The sequence below is a fragment of the Bacidia gigantensis genome (genome assembly GCF_019456465.1).
Source record: "Bacidia gigantensis strain McMullin 20006 chromosome Unknown contig_304, whole genome shotgun sequence".
NCBI lineage: Eukaryota > Fungi > Ascomycota > Lecanoromycetes > Lecanorales > Ramalinaceae > Bacidia > Bacidia gigantensis.
The window spans coordinates 555485-575004 of record NW_025408609.1 but is presented as its reverse complement, the minus strand read 5'-3'; the positions used below and the strand labels follow the sequence as shown (position 1 = coordinate 575004).

The 19520-nt window shown below is 49.8% G+C and overlaps 7 protein-coding genes across 7 annotated transcripts; 1 reads left to right on the top strand and 6 right to left on the bottom strand.

Moving 5' to 3' along the window:
- Positions 1-738: 738 nt before the first annotated feature.
- KY384_008813 (uncharacterized protein) lies at positions 739-1335 on the bottom strand (the record flags this gene model as incomplete). Its single annotated transcript, XM_044817300.1, has 1 exon — positions 739-1335. One exon carries the CDS (start codon positions 1333-1335, stop codon positions 739-741), a length of 597 nt encoding a protein of 198 aa, XP_044665895.1.
- Positions 1336-1716: 381 nt separating this feature from the next.
- On the bottom strand, positions 1717-3711 carry KY384_008812 (uncharacterized protein; the record flags this gene model as incomplete). The annotated part of the gene is made up of 2 exons (XM_044817299.1): positions 1717-2944; positions 3116-3711. The coding sequence occupies 2 exons, from the start codon at positions 3709-3711 to the stop codon at positions 1717-1719; spliced, it is 1824 nt and encodes a 607-aa protein (XP_044665894.1).
- Positions 3712-5098: 1387 nt separating this feature from the next.
- KY384_008811 (uncharacterized protein) lies at positions 5099-7867 on the bottom strand (the record flags this gene model as incomplete). Its single annotated transcript, XM_044817298.1, has 3 exons — positions 5099-5316; positions 5399-7729; positions 7807-7867. 3 exons carry the CDS (start codon positions 7865-7867, stop codon positions 5099-5101), a joined length of 2610 nt encoding a protein of 869 aa, XP_044665893.1.
- A 524-nt stretch (positions 7868-8391) lies between these two features.
- Positions 8392-14734, bottom strand: KY384_008810 (uncharacterized protein; the record flags this gene model as incomplete). The annotated part of the gene is given in 6 exon segments (XM_044817297.1): positions 8392-8429; positions 8561-8895; positions 8953-9982; positions 9997-10037; positions 10087-10456; positions 10507-14734. 6 exon segments carry the CDS (start codon positions 14732-14734, stop codon positions 8392-8394), a joined length of 6042 nt encoding a protein of 2013 aa, XP_044665892.1.
- A 511-nt stretch (positions 14735-15245) lies between these two features.
- MRP3 (Component of pyruvate dehydrogenase complex, mitochondrial) lies at positions 15246-16900 on the top strand (the record flags this gene model as incomplete). Its single annotated transcript, XM_044817296.1, has 4 exons — positions 15246-15352; positions 15420-15466; positions 15519-15742; positions 15791-16900. The coding sequence occupies 4 exons, from the start codon at positions 15246-15248 to the stop codon at positions 16898-16900; spliced, it is 1488 nt and encodes a 495-aa protein (XP_044665891.1).
- An 887-nt stretch (positions 16901-17787) lies between these two features.
- KY384_008808 (uncharacterized protein) lies at positions 17788-18450 on the bottom strand (the record flags this gene model as incomplete). Its single annotated transcript, XM_044817295.1, has 1 exon — positions 17788-18450. The coding sequence occupies one exon, from the start codon at positions 18448-18450 to the stop codon at positions 17788-17790; it is 663 nt and encodes a 220-aa protein (XP_044665890.1).
- Positions 18451-18896: 446 nt separating this feature from the next.
- KY384_008807 (uncharacterized protein) lies at positions 18897-19356 on the bottom strand (the record flags this gene model as incomplete). Its single annotated transcript, XM_044817294.1, has 2 exons — positions 18897-19187; positions 19294-19356. 2 exons carry the CDS (start codon positions 19354-19356, stop codon positions 18897-18899), a joined length of 354 nt encoding a protein of 117 aa, XP_044665889.1.
- Positions 19357-19520: the final 164 nt, after the last annotated feature.

The window sequence follows — 19520 nt, the reverse complement described above, 5'->3', positions numbered from 1 at the left end:
TGCCGGCGTAGGAGTCAATCATACGGTAATTCATCTCTTGACAGAGCCAGCAGTGGTAATAATTGTGTGCCGATTGTCAACGAAGGAGAGCCAAAGGATGTGGGATTTCACACTCGCAAATTGAACGTCGATGACCTGACATAAACTTGGTCGTCGCTATTCATCGAGTCCCAAAGTGGATCATAATATTCATCATCAAAGCCGTCCGGTATCTTTTTACAATATCCTCTCCTGATACATTACAAGATACACGCCTGCCAACACCAATGGCAGCTTACATCATTCGGATGAATTAGTAGCATTTCTTTCTGATCGCTAGAATAATAGAATGGGGATCTTTGTGGCCCGTGCCAGCACTCATACCTCTTCTGATAGCAGGGGTTGATATCAATCGCCCATCTAGGCTTCTTGAGCTGACCAATACCCAAGCGATACGATTGCAGCGTCTGATGTTACGCCCAGTCTTGTTTCATTGGGCTCTCTCGGTATTTCAAGCAAGCTCAAGTTGGGACATTTCCTAGAAGCGACGTCGCGCGCTGTTTCTGGGACTCTCGTTCCAAGTCTGAATTGGTTCGAAAGGGTTCTCACCTAACCACTACAGTGATTGTCGTTGTCCAAAAAAGACCGAATAGAGGAGAGTGAAAGAGTCTGAAAGGTTATACCACGACTAATGATGAGCGAACTATGTGGTTGAATTTAGCGAATGATTCTGCCGTCAGGGTCTGTGAATCCATGTCATTAGAGCGTGTCAACGTTAGTGACCTGTTTTCCAGCATCACCAGGCATGAGCGACGGCGGAAATCTCGGATTTCCATTATCCGCCTGCTCCTGACTTGCTTTAAAGCCATCCATAACCTGAACCCTAACTCCTCCACCAGTCCCAAGCTCAATATCCCAGTAGCCAAAGTACCCACAATTATCAAGAATGTCCTGCGCAGCTTTCACCGCGACGTCTTTCTTCAAAGGAGCCTCTGTTCTATCACCTGTGATATAGAAGGTGAAGGCGCAGTCGTCATTGTCTGAAGGAGGGATGAAATAATACGGTGCAAATATACGGTTGCCGGCTTCGGGTTGACCGGAACCTTTCAGGATGAGGTCGTATGTGTCGATTGTTTCCGTCAGGGTGTAGAATGAATTGTAGGCGGTTTGGCAGAACGGCGCTACCGTCAATTTCCACTGGACAATATCGAAGTCTGTGGGATAAGGGTCACAATTTCGTCCTTGGTGAGACAGAGGTGGCTTTGGAAGAAGTGCGGACGAGGTGTTTTGCGGTACTGGCGACGAGCAGACAGCACTGGAACTAATGACGGCGAACAATAGCCGAATCAGAGCCATGACTTGGTGGACTTTGTTGAATTGTTATGTTCAAGTTGGTGCTATTTGAATGTCGTCCAATTGCTGTCTGAGGGATTCAGGAGAGGTTGAGGCGGAAGAAGAGCCCCAGAGGCTCCTTATCTTACCATAATCGTGAGCTTTTGATGTCCACGGATGAAATGTCTTAGACAACCCCGCGAGCGGCAGAACATTTTTTGCTTAATTTTCATGCGTCCAGTGAAACATAGACGGACGTCACAGAGTACCTCTCGCGTTCAAACTCAATTTGTCGGCATTCCGCCTCGTGTGGATTTCATCAATCTTCAGGGTCCAGCTTCTATCGCTGATAGTATCTGTGACACCGCTGGAGATGACATATTCCAGTTGTCATGATTACCCGCGTCATCGAAACGTACCTAATTGGGCGGTCTGTGCCTGGGTCACACTGTGTATTGATTGCTGTGTCGAGTTTGGTGCCTGAGCTCCACCATAATCATTGGATGATTGAGTATTGTTGAGCAGAAGAGAATCCGTTGGTCGTGGGAAAACGGGCGCCCCATTTGCGCCCACGTCCTTCAATGCTTGAGCACTGTCCATGACCCGGACACTCACAACATCACTGAGCGCCACGTTGCCAAAGTATCCGCAGCTACTGACGACGCCGGATGCCGCTATGATGGTGTCCGCTTTATTGACCGCTTGACTATGTACTTCAGCTTTGAGGGAAAAGGTGAATGCGCATGTGTTTGCGATGAAGTATGTAGGTGCAAATAGAGTCGTGTCATTTTGAGGCTCGTTTCCTCCCTCAGCAATGAGAGTGTAATTCAGACGACTCCATTGCGCAAAATAATCCCACGCCTTGTTGCAGTCAGATCCAACAGTGGAGCTCCACTCCGCAGCATCGTAGCCAGAAGGATAAGTATCACAATTGAATGGGACAGGGAAGGGCGCTTTAGCCCCACCAAAGTACTCTGGCTGCGCGGTGGCATTTTGTCGGAAGGACTGCACAGCTGTATCATTTGCAATATGCTGTGCTGTGACGTTGTCAATAAGTTGGGGAGGATAGACAGGATTCCCATTCTGCGCCGCTTCCTTCAACGCGTCAGCGCCATCCATGACCTGGACCTTTACGTTCTGCGAGAGTTGTAGTTGACCATAAAAGGCGCAATAACTTATCACACCTTCTGCCGCAGTCAAGGCAGCCGCTTTATCTATCGAAGCACTCGTAGAATCCCCAATGAGATAGAAAGTGAATGCACATGCATCGCTGACAAAATATGTTGGTGCGTACAACGTGTTGTCACCCATGTGCTGGCCGGAACCCTTCTTTATCAAGTTGTAGGTACTAAGTGTGAATGTGTTGAAGTAGTTCCATGCTGTTTGGCATTCCGGTGCGACATATATTTCGAATTCTAATGGAGGAAGAAAAGGGTCATATGGGTCACATTGCACATTGTAATTGGTCCGAGGGCGTCCCGAGGGATCCGGTGGTGGTGGTAGTGGAGGGAAAGATGGTGCAGATCTCTCTTTCAAAACCGAAGGAACCAGGCCTGCGACCTTTTGATACTGTACCGCCACCAACAGGCAGATCAGGATCCTTGACAAAGCTGTCAGATCGAAGGCTGCGACGCTATACCGGCAGTCATTGATTCTTATCATTTTCTCCACATCCTGAAAGCCGTAGTTACAATAGACGATGATGAAAGAGGAGCGGGAGACTGTCTTTATGTATCCTTAAGATTTAGGGGTGAAGTCGGCAGAACTTCTTGGTTGGTGTCTGAGACACCACTAGCGCCTCCACCGGTAAAGTCCATCCTGGCTTGCAGCGCTTTTCTGTGCAGACGTCATGCTAGCGGAGCTGTTCAGAAATTCTGTCGCTGTAATGTTCCCGGATGTGTGCTTGAATGGGAACACGGGGTTCCCGTTCGTCATCGCTTCGTCTAGGGCGTGCTTACCGTCCATCAATTGAATCTTGACGTTCACGCCCACCTGCACTTCGCCGAAATATGCACATTGGTCGAGCACACCAGCTGCTCCTATCAGAGCGGATGCTCTGTCCAAGGTATCCCAGATTGCATTATTGAGAAGATAGAAGGTAAAGCAGCAATCGTTTTCGACGAAGTAAGTGGGCGCGATGAAGTGGTTTTGGCCTGAAGGGGTGTACTGATTCTTCAGATAAACAGTGTAGCTATCGTATAGAAAGCTCTGGAAGTCTCTAGCTGCCTTTTTGCAGTCTTCCTCTGTCGTAACAGACCAGTCTTTGGGGTACGGGACGCAGCTAACTTCGTAGGCAGGCCCTTTCGGCGCTATTGGTGCTGAAAATGACTTAGGCGGTGCAGGTAGGCCAGGTACTTCAGCAGGAATGAGGGTCACTCTCCTGACCATCGAAAGTATCATGGTCAAGAGTATAGCAAATGACATCCTGAAAGAAAGGAGGTGCAAGGTCTTAGCAGGAGGGCCTAATTCTAATCCTCCCTCGTGAAAACGACTCGAATGAACTGCCTGAAGAAGATTTTATGACGATTCATTGCATCGCCTGTCACGGACGGTGAACCTAGTTAATCAGCAAAAATTGATGCATTTACCTTCGTGTGCCCGTGGAGTTGCGGAAGTATCCTCGCCTAATGACCAGCGGGAGCGCCCCAGATGATTTACAGGAGTCTCACTGTGCGGACCAGCCTTAACCATACATGAGATATCGTATGGTGCGGCTCAAGAATGAAAAGCATGCTATAAATAAATCTCGAAGATCTCTTCCCGTCTTCTGCAACTGTATATTTTGATGTGCATGAGGTGTGCTACAGGTAGCTGGCAAACAGCAAGACAGGGTACCGCGATGAATGCACGTAATGCTTTTTGCGACCCGTCCTGCGCAACGGTAGTTCGCCATACTTTTCCTTCGTCGTCTTAGAGAAACCTTGCTGTGATCAAATCATAGACGACGAGAATACGAACGAAAAGCGGGTATTTCATCAGCACCACCACCCATACCTCTAAAATAGCACGACAAACTATTGTAGATTCCCTGCAAATGAACACCAAAGTATCACGCAGCCTCAGCGCAGGAATGCTGCAGAGAACAAAGACATCATCACGTGACCAATACGCAATGTGACGGACAAAGCGTCCTGATTCTTACTTACGACATACCCTCCCTTTCATCTCATATCATACTATTTGCGCATCTAGGCATGATAAACAGCTACCATATAGTGATACAATGCCGACATCGCTGCAGAAATGTAGTGATGATGGAGAAGAAGAAGAAGAAGAAGAAGTTCTCCAAAAAATTCTATCCATTAAAATCGCGCTAAACCCTCAAGAGCTAGCGCCAAATCCAGTTTTAGGGGGTTTTTGCGGGGGGTTTGCCCAGGAAAGCTACCTACAGGCGGGCGGTACAAGGCTGCCTTCCCCCCAATTAGCGCCTATAATTTGGCGCGGCAACGTTCAGATACACCGACCCTCGGTCGAGCGAGGAAAGAATCGTACTTACTCCAGCTGTAAACAGATAATATATGAATGTGCGAACACGAGGGAAGGGAGGGAGGGAGGGATCGATGTCATGGATCGTAAAAAGAATGAAAAATCATTGACTGACTACGAACGCTTACCTCCTGTCGAAAAGCCTCGCAGTACCGTCTCCCGCGTCCCGTCGTTCTTCCCATCCGTTCGTTGCACATCTATCCATCCGTTGTCACGTCGCTGCACTCATCATCATCACACCCTCCCCCCTTCCCCTTCCCCTTCCCCTTCCCCTCCCTCTTCCCCTCCTCACTCACCCCCCTCACGTATACACACTCTCAGTATAAGCATTAACCTGCAACCCACGCTCCGCCATTTCCGCATCCCGCAGGAACTCAAGCGGCATCCAGACGAGATGACCCCTGATCTTATCGAGTTTCTCCCTGACCTCGACAGGGTCCATGAAGGGGTCGTGTAGATGGCCTTGGCGGAACTTGGTGTGGCGTGGGACGAAGGCGTCGTAGTCGTCGAATGTTTTGACTGTGAGATGCGTTAGTAGGGACATGGAGAAAGATGTATGGGGAGAGGAGATGGGGGAGAAGGGAGGGGAGGGGGGACGCACTATTATCATCCGGATCCGCCCTAAAGAGATGCCTATACAACTTCGTATTCTCATCCGCATTCGTCGTCCACATCCCCCAGACTTCTTCACCGAGCGGATCCTCCACGAATTTATACTCCGGATCGTTCTCGCCGCAATCGTTGGGGATCTCAGGGGGCTGGGCATTGGCTTCGTCGCTGGCGTCGCCGTCCTGGGCGGGGAGGAGCCCGAGGTGTTCGCGCCAGAGATTGCGGCGGAGGGTGGCGGCATGGTGGCCTGCTTGGTAGGGCTGGCCGTTCATGGTGGAGGGGATCAGGTGCGTGTCTTCCATTACGATGGAGAGTTCGGAGTCGTGGAAGCCGAGTTGGGACTGTGGATGGTGGGTGGAATTAGCTTGGCGCTGGTGTGGTAGTGGGAGGTCTATGGGACTGAGGGAAGGGTAGGGGGCGAGAGGAGGACTTACGCGATCGTTAATGTTCGAGGACCCACAGACGACGATCCTGTCGTCCACAATCAGCAGCTTGCCGTGGATGTACAGCTCTTCCTGGACAAAATTCTCCTTCTCCTTGTTCAAATCACCACCCTCCCAAGGCTGCTCAGAGACCTTTCCGCCATTCAACATCATGCAATTGCTGATGGTATCCTGGTCCAATTTTGGGTCTGCATTGAGATCCACATTCTCTCTTGCAGCTTCAAACCTCCGGCTTTGTTCCTCCAGCTCCGCTTTATGTTCGTCGCCACCGCCAGGATTGTCATCCGTCGAGTTGGGGAGACTGCCGCCCATAATCTCCTCAGCTTGCGCTTTCTGGAGCTGTTGATAAGTGACGCCGGATTTCTCTTCTTGGGCTTGCATACCAGGGGTGCGGTTCAAGCGGTCGTATGCGCGGAGATTGAAGACGAAGACATGCTGGGTAGGATCAATGCCCTCTTTCTTAATCTGACCAAAGATGGAGTTCTCGCCTCGGTTGATTGATTTGTACTGGTAATCCATGATTGCTCGTGTTCCCATGGCGGCATCATCGCGGAGATCACCAGCAAAGCCGGGAATAGCTGGGATGACGATGATAACTCTGAACTTGCGGCCTTCCTTTCCTGCTTTAATGCACGCGTCGGCGATCGCGCGACCGATCTGATTGTGGATGGGTGATTGGTTTTCGCTGGTAGCTGTGATGAAGAATTGATTCTCGATGTAGACGAAATGCTGGGCGTTGCGGATGAGTTCACAGTAGGCATTTTGTATTGAATGCTCTGTCAATATTCCAGAAGACCAGTCCCCTGAACTGCGGACAAGCTGCGCCTTGACAGTCCCTTGATTCTCGTTCGCCCACACTCGACCGGCGAGTGGTGTTCTAGGGTGATGAATATACTCGCCTACAGGATGCTTCGGCCTCTGTACGGCGATCAGATCTTCGTATTCACCCTCTCTACCCTCCAACGTCAACCAATCGAACTTCGCGTCTCTCTTGTATTTGTCACGCTTTACGAAATTCCATCTAAGAACGAAATGCTCTGCAATGTCATACACGCAATCGCCGACTACCGCCATGGCAACATCATGCCACGGCATTCGCCCAAAGTCTGCCTTGGAAATCTCATTCTGACTCCAGTCGTCGACTTTTTTGAAGTCCATGATGCGATTGTTGTTGTAGTCTTGCCCTGGAAACATCTCGTTCCTCACACCGGCTGGATGCACATCCGCCAGGGGATGCTGTTTGTTGTCCCACCTGCCAAAACACAGATCCAATCCTCCAATGAAAGCAAGCTCATGGTCAATGACAATGAACTTCTCATGATGCGCCCAATAGAAGGTCATGTCGCCAGCGTTCTCGAAGACGTTATGATCCGGATGGCGCATGACCTTAATGTTGCCATAGCCTGGCTGCCCTTCTTTGCACAAGGCATGGAGCGCGTGTTTTGTATGCTCGGAGTTACAACTGATAGCCTGCTCAACTTCTTTGTACACGACGACGTAGATCTTGACACCGCGCTCAGCAGCTCGCTTCAGGACCTGATCCAGCCGCCATTGCTGATTGTAGTAAGGTGGTCGACGGAGGAAGAGTTCCGGACTCAGCCACCAATCCTCGATGTAGATGGTCTCTTTCGCGCGTTCCAAGGCGACCGAGACTGCATGGAAGTAGTCGCGCCCGTCGACATACCACTTAATTTTGTTGCCCTCTCTTTCTGGCGCAAAAGACTCAAAGCGGTGCGACTGAGCTATCTTTGTTCGTTTGTCGTCCGTAGCTTTTTCATGGGCCTCGTCGTGACGGTGGTTCGAATTGATGATGTTGCCGAACTTGCCTACTTTGTTTTTGAAGTGGAGGGCGGAGACTTTGGCGTCGTAGAGATTGGTGTCTGTATGAAGAGAGCTTGTCAGCGAGCCGACCAAAGGTAACCATGAGTAGTCAATATGGATCACAAGGAATAGGAACCTTTCATCTGCTCTCTCACGCCTGCGACGCTGTTCTTGAGCTTATCTGCGAAGCCGACCATTGTGACGGTATGGGTAGGCCTCCAGCCCTAGTGATATGGGGGAATAATAAACGTTCCTGGTGTAGGTTGTGAAGAGATAGAGCGACTGCTGTGGCACGCGAGCAGTAACGGCTGACGCTGTTGTTGGTGTAAGTTACCAGAACGAAGGGCAAGTCAATAGTGGGGTTATTGTGCTTGGCACTGTGGGGGCGCCTGGAACTAGCCTGCAGGCAGCCTAGAGCAGCAGGTTTTAGGGGCTAGTAACCGGATTCAAAGGCCACAACCATGGTTGAAGTGGTATAAACAGGTGTACAGACGCCTAATATAGCTTAGCATTCTGTACCGTGCAATCGGATCGTCTGTGTACCTCGGATAAATCAGGGTATAGGCAACAAGAAGAGCATGAAACCTGCCTGAGGCATCTCCTTCAGACCACCACCACCATCGGGAGACAAAAGTAGGTAGTCTTTCCTGCATCGGAGAAATCTCTAGATTACAAGCACTACCCACTCTAGCCATACCCTATCGTCTAAAAATCGAAGAAGTCACCGGACTGGCTCTGGTTCAAGAGCCTCTATGTAACCTAACCCTTTTGCAAACATCCTGCTCACATCGCTAAAATGCAGCATACATACACACACACCATATGCCAGGAACGCCTCTTCCCATTTCCTGTCCCCATACCTCACGCTTTGTTCTCTCATCGCCCCTTACCCACAACACTATTCCGTCTCGTCATGAAATAACTACTACTGACGCTCCTCGGGCTCGTAGGAGTCTGACTCGGCTCAGCAGGCGCCATGCCGAACCTGCACTCCCCGATTCGTCTCAATAACGCTTGCAGTGCCATCCGCACTTCTATGCCGTTCTCTTTGTTTAATACATCAACCGCCAATGGATAGAACGTGTCGATATGCTTCTCGAAGTCGTCTCTAGAAAAATTGGTGTAGCCTTCCAGTACGTCGACCACAACAGGCCGCCACGCGTCGATGTTGCGCGGTTGCGACTCGTCGAGAATGGTGAAGGAGCGGACGATGTCGGCGCATAGGCTAGAGAGGATGTCAGTGAGTCTGCTTATCATACGAGGAAAGAGAGAAGAGACTTACGGGATCAGTGCAGCTTCTGTCTCCGCCCGACTCCGTCGTCGCTCCTCGCCCTCGTCATGATACATGCGGAACAGAATCGAGATATAGCACGCCGCGCTACCGCTTTCTTGCTTGAGAAGATTGGGAGGCTGCTTCATGAAGCCTTCTCTCCACAACCGCATGCGCAGTTCTCTATTGTTGTTAAACTTTTTAGCGAAGTGGTAGCTGCCCTTGAGGAGCGCCATTAGCCGGAGGAGTTCGTTACTTGGGATTTTGGCATAGACTGAGTCGTTTGAGAAGAGTTCGTTGACGGTCTCGATCATTAGTAGTTGTAGCACACATTGTGTGATGATTTTATTGAAGTATTTGCGGCGTGCGGCTGTGACTACGACAGGCTGCTGCTGCAGGTTGACCTGCCGTCCGTAGTCTTCCAGATTTGGTGTTTGTACAGGTGAGCTCTGGGTGTGGGTAGATTCTGATCGATTATGATTCGTGAACAGTGCCCCATCAATTGTACTTGTCCTTGGCGTTGGCGTTTCTTCGAGAGGTGCCGTCTCATCTGAAGGGGTAGCCATAGCAAGGTCCTTGAAGTTTGCCGGTTCGGCTTGAGATCCCTTGCGAGCGAGCTCATCTTCACCACCGATCTGAGAATTATCAGAGGAAGATGTAGCCGCTTGGAAAAGTCTATGAGCTGTGGTCCTCTCGAAGAGTTCAACGAAGCTTCCAACAATCTTGTGCCAGTGATGAGGTGTGAAACGTGGCACATTCTGAAGGATGAGCTGTTGCAAACAATTGCTGCCAATTCGAGCGATGGTATCATTTTCTTGACAGATGCAGAGAGCTAAGAGGTCTAGGAATCGGTCAAGCATATACTCAAGAGCATCAAAGTAGTGGGTGAAGAGAGTAATCATGTTCCGCAAAGCTTGTATCATCGTTGTCGAAAGCCATACTGACATGTCTTCGTGGTTCAGGACTTTCGTCATTTCAGATTTTGACTTGAGTACCATAAAGATGGGGTAAAGAAGTTGTCGCCACAGGATGTCCCAAAATTCTGGGGGAAACCACCTCCATACTCCTTCAGAATGTCGAAGAGGTAGGTTGACGCCCTAGTAAGGTATCAGCGGATAACCGTGGGAATTAGATACTTGCACTTACTGAGATCGAACCTCTAGATCATCACCAGTCATAAGAATGTCATGGAAAGCGAAAAGCACAGGGAACCAGAATTGTTCCTCCTGCGTTTGTCTGCTGATAGCTTTCGGTACCCCTGAATTTTCGGGGTCTACACCATTGGGTACAGAACCAGCCCGATGAGACAGAGGGCATTCAGGCGTTCTAAGCATACGCGGCACAGTGGATCTGAGTGTTTCAATGGCAGCTAACGACTTCTTCTGGAATCTCAAGTTCTTTGAGAACTCTGTGAGGCAGACAACCAGATCGGCAAATGCGCCCTGTGTGATGACAACGCCAAAACGAGTATTGTAAACTTGATTGACATGGTCGTAGGCAAGATTCACGACGGCCTCTGCAAAGATATCAGTTTACGTGGGACATCTGGTGAGGCAAATCACATACCGTAGGGCTCTCGAGCAGCCACAGTAAAAACACCAAACATAGTCTTCCAACCCGATCGAATGTTCGCGCCACGAGCTTGTATCATCTGAATCAAGCATCGGAGTACCATATCCTTTACAGTCACAGTAGAGCTGTTGGCCATGACATGCTCAAATGGCTTCAGGAAGTCCTTCTGGAATTTGAAACCGGGCAACTCTTCGAGTTCCATAAATCGCATCGAAAGTTGGCGTAGGGAATCAAGGGCAAAGAAGACCACGTGTGTATTAGAATGACAACCTACAGCGTTGAAATGCTCGCCAAGCACTTGCCATATGTTGCTCCACTCAAAACGAACCCTAGTCATATTGTAGTAGCTGATCTCCACCAGTTTCTGAAGACTGTACATTCGAGGTGCTTCGCTTTGACCTGAAGATTGTATCTCTTGCCAGCTAACCTCACTCAGAGCTCGAACGAAGTACACTATAGCTTCGCCCGAAAGCTCAGCCGTGCTCGTGAAGATACGATCGATGATTTTCACCATGTCCGAAGAGCGACTCTCTTTCGCCAAGCTTTGATCGTATTGGGAGGGGGTAGAACTTGGGGCTGGTCTTGATCGTGAGCTTGCGACAGACTTTCTCGACTGGTTTGATGGTGTCCTTTCAATGCGTAACCTGTTGACATCCGGTACAGTCCCTTCATCCACACCTCCAGAAATCAATTGAAAACGATCGAGCTGGCTGACACAAGTCAAGATTGGCCGCCAAGAGCTCTTCAGTAAATCACCCTCGGTCAGCGCAACTTCCAACAAAATTTTCAAAGCCTCAAAGTTCTTGGTCATCATTTCGCTGAGATTGTCAAGATTTGTGAAGCTAGAGAGTGCGGTGACGAAAGCGGTCCGTGGAGTATCCAAGTCAAATAAGCAGGATACACGAATAGCGAGCCTCATACCCTCCATACAGAGTTTGATGACTTCAATGTTTTGAGCTGACTGCATTTGGCCTGAGAGTCCCGAAAAGAATGACATCCAGGTGACATCGAACATAGGTCCGACATGCTTGAACGATGTCGCAGGGACAAATCTTGGCTGTCCTTGCCGCATTGCCTTACGCTGTGACTTGATCAGTGTGTTGAGCCGTTGCTCTGCCTTCTTTGACATCTCCTCTGAGGCATGGGCGTACGCTTCCCGTTGTAGGTCCCGACCAGCGGTCAAAAGAGCCTGGCCAACTCTTGAAGCGATACCGCCTGTTGGTTGCGGCATCATACCCAGTGCTGCTGCGGTCTCACGCTCTGAGTTCAGCACGATCTCATTCTCTCCAATCTCATTATAGATGCCAACGAGGTAATCATCCGGTAGGTCAGCGTTGTCGTTGATGCCTCGATTATTTTTGATGAAATCTTCTACCGTCATTCGCTTGCCCTTTAGCTTTGTGCTGTGTTGATCGGTGTTTAGCATGATGACCGAGTACGCCAGGACGTAAGCAGTGTCCGCATTAGCAAAAGCATTGGGGTTGCCGGCCATATATCGTTCGGCGAACTTGAGCATGAATCGATCGATTTTTTGCGCCTCTCCAGGAAGCCGAAAACTTTGGAGGAAAATTCGAAGCGCATCAACAAATCTGCGTCGGGCGAATTCCATGGCATCCACAAAAGCGTGCATGATAGCAACATTCTCCGGCTCACCCTCACCCAAGTATTCACCTATCATTGCTTTGTCAAGCATTTCAGTCTGCGAAATGAAAGATGCAATATCCTCGGGTGAGTCGCTCTGGATGAAGCCGTCGCTCAACAACGTCTTCACACCTCGTTTAGGCTTAAAATTGAATTGTCTAATACCATTGAGCAGGGCTGTTTTGCGAAGCTTTTGCTTCTCAAACTGGCTGGGATCATCTTCGAGCCTTGGCGTGGAGGGAGGAAGTGGTGTGTCCCCTCCAGCAGAAGAAATTCTGGGCGAGCCTGGGCCCTGTGATCGATCTATTGACAGTTTGACTTGTTCCATTGATTGTCTCAAGTATACACTGTCAGGTTTCAACACAGCTGCATCTAGGTTGTCCTGAGACCAATTAACCAGAGCCCGCAATGTTCGAACCAAGCAATCAAGCGCTTGCTGCTTGAGAAGAAAGTCCGTAGGCAAATCCCATTCAGGTGGAGACGTAGCACTCAGGTGAGCGATTGTCAATGACGGGGGTATTTTACCTCGGTCACGCCAGTCAATATCAACATCTATCTCCTTTGAGTAATGATCGATGTATTGGTGATACACCTGGGCAGTGACAAGCGCAGGTGTACTGGAAATCTTGGAGAGATGCTCGATAATTCTTTGAAACATATTATCAAGAGCTGTCGACTCGCAATCATAGTTCAAGTAGATCTCGACCAGAGCCCGAGGATCCGTAGAGAGCCTCTTCAGCAATTTCATGACGTACAGCTTTTGAAAACTTGGTGCATTCTTACGTTCGAGAATTGCTAAATAGATTTCCTTGAGGAATAATTCGATTTCTCGCTTCAGCATTACTCGCATATCCTTGAGCGTCAACCAGAAGGTTTCGGCCACAATTTCGAAGACCTGTTTGACGGAACTGGCAGCGTTTCTAGAGATGCTCAACCTTAAGTGCTGATTGATTGCTTGACCGAAGCTTGTCGGGTTCTCGTTTGCACCTCCACGAATGGTACAGTTCGGAGACGTAAACACAACCATATGGTTATTCAAGAGTGTCCGAATGATGGCAAGTGAGACCAACTTTTGTCGCATGTTAAAGGAGGCAACGTATTGTTGCTGTTCCGTGGGCAATTCTTTCTGGCTGATTTTGCACATCGACCTAAACACGAGGAATGCATCTTTGACAAAAATCTCATCTTCTTCATCTTCGACCGTGCTTTCTATACTCCCGTCAATACCATTGGTAGACATTCCGGCATCCGTTGGCGGTTTCTTCTGTGCATTTTTCATTGGCGTGATCATTGTCGGCGCGTTATCTGCGATGCGACGATCGTCAAAACTCTTCGCCGTCTCAATATTTTGCAGAGTCAGCTTTTCTCCTTCATCTGACTTTGGGGCCGGTTGATCCACAGTTCGGATGGAGACGCCCTCCGATGATCCATCTTGCTCCCCACTTTCGCCATCTAGAGACCCAAGAGTAGGGTTGCTGCTGTTGAGCTCGTACTGGCTTGTATTCGCCGTCCCCTTCTCTGAATCAATTGGCGCCAGGTTCATTCGCGCTTCTTTCATGGACAGCCGTTGCCCCACACGCTCAAAGACCGTTCCGACCATCTGTGTGAGAGCACCTTGCGCGATTTGCTGATTTGTACTTGACTTTGAGATGAGGAAGATATTATACACCTGGCGGACGGCCTTCAGCAAGCCCTGGCCATGGACGATGACCTTATCATTGAGGACGGCAGCCAACAACGATCCGAGAATCTGTAATTGTGTTTCTGCTGGTGTAGCTTCATCTTGAAAACAGTCGCAGATCGTGTCAATCGCCCGATCAAGGAGAGACTGAGGTTGCTGACTTGGTGGTGTATTCGGATCTAGAGAGGGTTGGGGAACAGAGAAGTAGGAGTAACTAATCAATTTGCCTATGCAGTCGAGAGCCGTTGTTGTGAGGGGTACGCTGGTGTTGTCTGTAGCGAGGTGAAGCGGTTCAAAGATAATTTCGGGATCAGGTGAGGAGTTCTTGTCTTTGACTGCAGCCAGTGCCCGCTGGACAGACTCTCCCAAAGGCTTCCTTCTTTTCGCTTCTCGGGAGTCTGCTATTTTTTCTAGTGCAGTGACGACGAAAACAATGGAACTGATGGGTTGGACCGGAAGCTTGGGTGTGCTTGGAGATTGGGCATAGTTTGCATCTGATTCTTGTCTCGTATGTAGTGAAGTACCGTTGGTGACTGGCAAAGAGGGAAGAGCTCCGATGCTTTCGCGCGGAGGCTGCTTATGAGGAGGATGGTCTTTTTCAGGAAGCGGAGGGGGCCCTGATGAAGTGGGAGTGTCTGTTCGGTTCGCCGCAGAGTCATCTGGGGTCGAAAAGCCTTCCCGGAAATCAGGTGAAGCTTGTGGGGAGTCGAGAGTCTCATCAGGTTGCTCTTGCGGCACGTCTGCAACTTTTATCTCTTGCCAGTCTTTCTTTAAATTCAGCTCCTCCTTGTCCTCTGTGAGTGATTGCGGGGACTGCTGCGAAGTTCTGGTTGCTTCCCCATCATACTCCTCTTGACCATTCACCTCCACCTCTCCGTCTGACCCTTGGCCCTCCGCCATAGGCAACGATCTGCCTCTCGATAGGCCGCAACACTACTCGACGAGGAAAAGGCGAAAGGTGGCATATGAAGCTTGATGGTCGAGATTTGAGGAAGACTCATGCAGCCGCTGATCTGCCTCCACTATAGAGCTTCGTATGTGGGTGGTCGCAATGGGGAGGATTGTGCCGGTGGGTGGATGATGATTTCTATGCAAAGAAAAGGGTAAGAGGCTTCAATGCTTCGAGCTTCCTTGATTGGCTGGCTGCTCCCGCCACTATCAATTCTTGGCATTCTGACTCAGCTAGCGCCATCGGGTGGTTGTTAGGGCTGGGCGCTGCGAGTTTAGGGTTCCCCGACAAAAATAAGAGAAATCACCGGAGTAACTTTCTCACCTCCCAACATTCAATAATTGCTCTGCAACTGCACCGACTTCTTCCAGCCGCTCATTATGGGACGACGATAGCTCTTGTTGATACACGTGAGCTTCTCACGCTCCTTCAATTGCTTGATCCCCGCCCACCCAGTCCTCGATGTCAACCTCCGTCCTCCTCCGTTCCCCGGCAAGGGTAAGCTTCCTCAGAGCTGCCCCGAGCCCACAATCAATCTTCGCTGCATACAGAATACCTAATACTTCAAGGTACGACCCCTTTGGAAGTTACAATGGGTCTCCCGAACTTTTGATCGAACTAATATTGTCGTCCCAGATGTGTCCCAGCACTCTCTGCCCTTGCCCGCTTCTACGCCGACAAATGTACGTGCTTTAGCGGTGAGCCTCAATTGAGCTTTGCTTACCTTCTCTGCAGCCTTCCCACCTCATACCGTCGTCACTATGCCTGCTTTGTCACCTACCATGACGGCGGGGAATATAGGCGCTTGGCAAAAGAAACCGGGGGAGTCGTTAGCCCCGGGAGATGTCTTGGTAGAGATCGAGACAGACAAAGCACAAATGGACTTTGAGTTTCAAGAAGAGGGCGTCCTGGCAAAAATATTGAAGGAGTCGGGGGAAAAAGATATCGCCGTGGGAAATGTTGGTTTTGGCCCATACATCCAAGAGAAATTATGCTAAATTCTACAGCCAATTGCAGTCATGATTGAAGAGGGTGAGGATGTCGCTCCGTTCGAGTCATTCACGTTAGAGGATGCCGGGGGTGAAAAGGCTCCTCCCAAAGATGCTCCCAAGGAAGAAGCCGCCGAGTCGTCGGAACCTCAAGATACAGGCTCAAGTACAGCGCCCCCCAGCTCCGAGAAGCCATCAGCACCAGAAGCACAAGAATCAGATTCAACGGATGGACGTTTGCAAACCAGCCTCGACAGAGAGCCACAGATCGCACCAGCAGCCAAAGCACTAGCCCTCGAAAAAGGTGTGCCAATCAAGCAAGTCAAGGGCACTGGCCCCGGCGGCCGAATCACCAAAACCGACATCGAGAAATTCCAACCAGCAGCTAGTCCCTCGGCAGCCCCTGCTGCGGCGGCTGCCGGTCCTTCATACGAAGATATCCCCGCCTCGTCAATGCGAAAAACGATCGCAAACCGCCTCACCGAGTCCATGAACCAAAACCCCCACTATTTCGTCGCCTCCCCGTTATCGGTCACCAAACTCCTCAAGCTCCGGCAAGCGCTGAACGCCTCCGCAGACGGCAAGTACAAGCTGAGTGTGAACGACTTCCTCATCAAAGCGAGCGCCATCGCCTGCAAAAAAGTACCCGCCGTCAACTCATCATGGCGAGAAGTTGGAGGACAGATAGTGATCCGACAACACAACACCGTTGACGTCTCCGTCGCAGTTGCTACACCAATAGGTCTCATGACGCCCATTGTCAAGAACGTCGACTCCATCGGCCTCGAGGCTATTTCCTCAGCGGTCAAGGACCTCGGCAAACGCGCAAGAGACGGCAAGCTGAAACCGGAAGAATACCAAGGCGGCACTTTCACGATAAGTAACATGGGCATGAACGCCGCAGTCGAGAGATTCACCGCCGTCATCAACCCGCCTCAAGCTGGTATCCTGGCCGTGGGTACGACAAGAAAAGTCGCCATCCCCTCCGCATCGGAAGAAGGTGACAAGGTGGAGTTTGACGACCAGATCGTCGTGACCGCGAGTTTCGATCACAAAGTCGTTGATGGAGCCGTGGGAGGGAGTGGATACGGGAGTTCAAAAAAGTGGTGGAGAATCCGTTGGAGATGATGCTGTAAATCTACGTCTCGAAAGGTTGGTAGGGGGGCGTTATATGTTGGCTATCTATGTCTCTGTAGTAGGGGTCCGGACGCCTTGATAGAGCCTTCTTTGGGCAAACTCTACCGACGCTGGCTGCTAGAATTGAAAGTGTTCCCCTGAAGACGCACGGTAAATTCCGCCGAGCTTACCTGTGCCAGTCATTGTTCTTTCTTAGACGTCCAGTTTGTTGTGGGCCATGCTTGAAGATAAGTCATTTTGATCAGGCGTGCCGCCATTCCGGCTCTCTTTTTACACCACATATCGCCTTATATGAAACCATCTCCTCACAGCACCTTTCTCCCTTTCCCCTTGTTGAAACCCTACCCCAAGAGAGAGAGTTGTCTCCCTCCACTACCTCTCTTCGTCCATTCCATCACCGACAAAAATCCAAGACCGTCCAAAAACCTCACCACATATATCTCTCAGGCCCATAAACCCCCTCGCATTCTCCTCTACAAACCCTATTCACGAACGAGTCTCCACTTCCACCCTGTTCTCCATCATCCCACTGCGCAATCAAGCCATTGGCATTAATATAGTGACCAGCGTGAGGCATCTTTGCTTTGATCCTACATCAAAGCTGGTCAAATTTAGCTAAGTGGAAGGATAAGAATGTCTGTACGTTGCCTGCCGGAAGGTTTGATTCTCATAGTATTGTATAGGGCGCAGTGGGGAGGACGGTAGCAGAACATCAATTTAGGTCCCAGTGGCATGGATTTTTCGTTGCGACCTGGGCACCGTCGCAAAGTTCATATTCAAGTCAGTTGGGAGGGTTGAAAGCTATTGCCGTCTCTGATGATTCGTCTCTTAGAAGTGAATGTCAAGCGTCATTCAACCAAATTAAAGATCTAGAATTACTAGAAAGTAGTTCCAGGCGCCGGGCCGTACTCGCGATCTGGCTCTACCAGATCCGACTCCTCGTAATGATCGGAAGAAGATGGGTCTGCCTGACGCCGAGCATGGCGTCTCTGTAAGCGGTTCCGACTTTGTTGAAATATCTCTTCAAGTTTGTATTGGCGATTTTCGATCGTAAATACGACCCAGTGTTTGGCTGATGCGGTCTGCCTTACATCTGTGTATAGAGGATCCAAGATCCTCTCACATAAATCGTTGTCTATCCCCCAGCCCTCGAGCACACCCTTCCAATCATCCTCCTCTCCCTCAGCATCAATAACCTTGTGTTCAATAATCATCACAACATACTCCGATAACGACGGCCTTGGGATTGCGAGTTCATCCTCAACCCAGTCGCTCCATTTCCCCCAAAATACTTGTGCAGCTGTCTCGCTGAACCCAAGGTATTGTAAAGTCTCCATAGACTCCATGTGCGTTGGAATCTCCATAAAGTTGTCGGCATTGACGGTGATGTCGTCATGTGCGAATGAGGATAGTGACCTGCCAGACGTGAAAGACTTTTGTGAAATTTTGCGCTTGCCGTTTCCAGCATCCGTCAACAATCCTCGCTTTTTGAGATGGAGAGCATCCTCAGGCTCCAAGGTTAACGCTTGAGCTTCAACCATGGTGTTGTGGGTCAGAAAAACTTGAAGTGAGTCAAGAGAGATCAAAGTTTTGCTATAATTGATGTCTGTGATCGACGGCTGTGAGATGTAGTTGGGAAGGAAATGGTTGTTCGTAGCAAAAGCAATGACGGTGAAATATTCGACAAATGAGTCACTGAAATAAACTTTTGTGGTGGCTGTTCAGTGATGTGATGTACCAATCTGTTGGGACGCAGACAGAATTCCTGTAGGGTCTACAGTGAAGTAAACCACCACCTTCTTCGATACATCTTGAGGAGTAGAAGGGGAGACCTTGAGTTTTGTCAATCTCGAGCCATGGACAGGCTTGCACTGTTGCTGTCAGCCTTTGAGGCCCACGACACGTGGTAGTTGAGGACACATCGTCGGGTCCTCAAGAACGTCCAATAAGAACAAAAGCTTTTGCAACCCTTTGCGCCGCAGCACATTCAGACGCCCTCTGCATGAATCGAGGAATTCTCTGTACTTCCTGCTCCTTCAGACCAAACCTGTTTGTTCCCAAATTCCTCCACAAAGAGTTGGACAAGGCGTGTATGATAACAGGCTAGCGATATAGGTGTCTTAAGAACACTGACACGATCCTCATTCTGTACTCCTGGGAGATCGTCGTCTCGGGCACTCCGTTCAAACAGAAAGGTTTTCGCAGGATTACATTTCGGCTCTGAAAGTGATTTTACCGTCCCGCCATTCGCGTGAAAGTGCGAGTGAATGAGCTTGGGCTGGATATAACAATGCTAGAAAACGACCTTCTTGGGATTTGTCTTTGGTAAAAAAGAGCACTTGATGCCAGGACATGAGGGTCTGAGACATGCCTGTCAGGGTTACTCCAGCATCTTTAAGAGTAAACAAAGCTCCAAGCAGCGTTCCTCTCGTCTGTCCATCGGCCATGGCGCGAAAGTCGCTCATGAAGAGGTTCTTTTGTTACAGGCCAATACTGAGACATCTTGGAATGAAGCTCATCAACTAGCCGCTGCGAACTAACTTTGAGACAATTTCAGGTACGCCAGGCCGTCAATCATGATGCATAACAGGGCCAGTCATGATTTTACCAC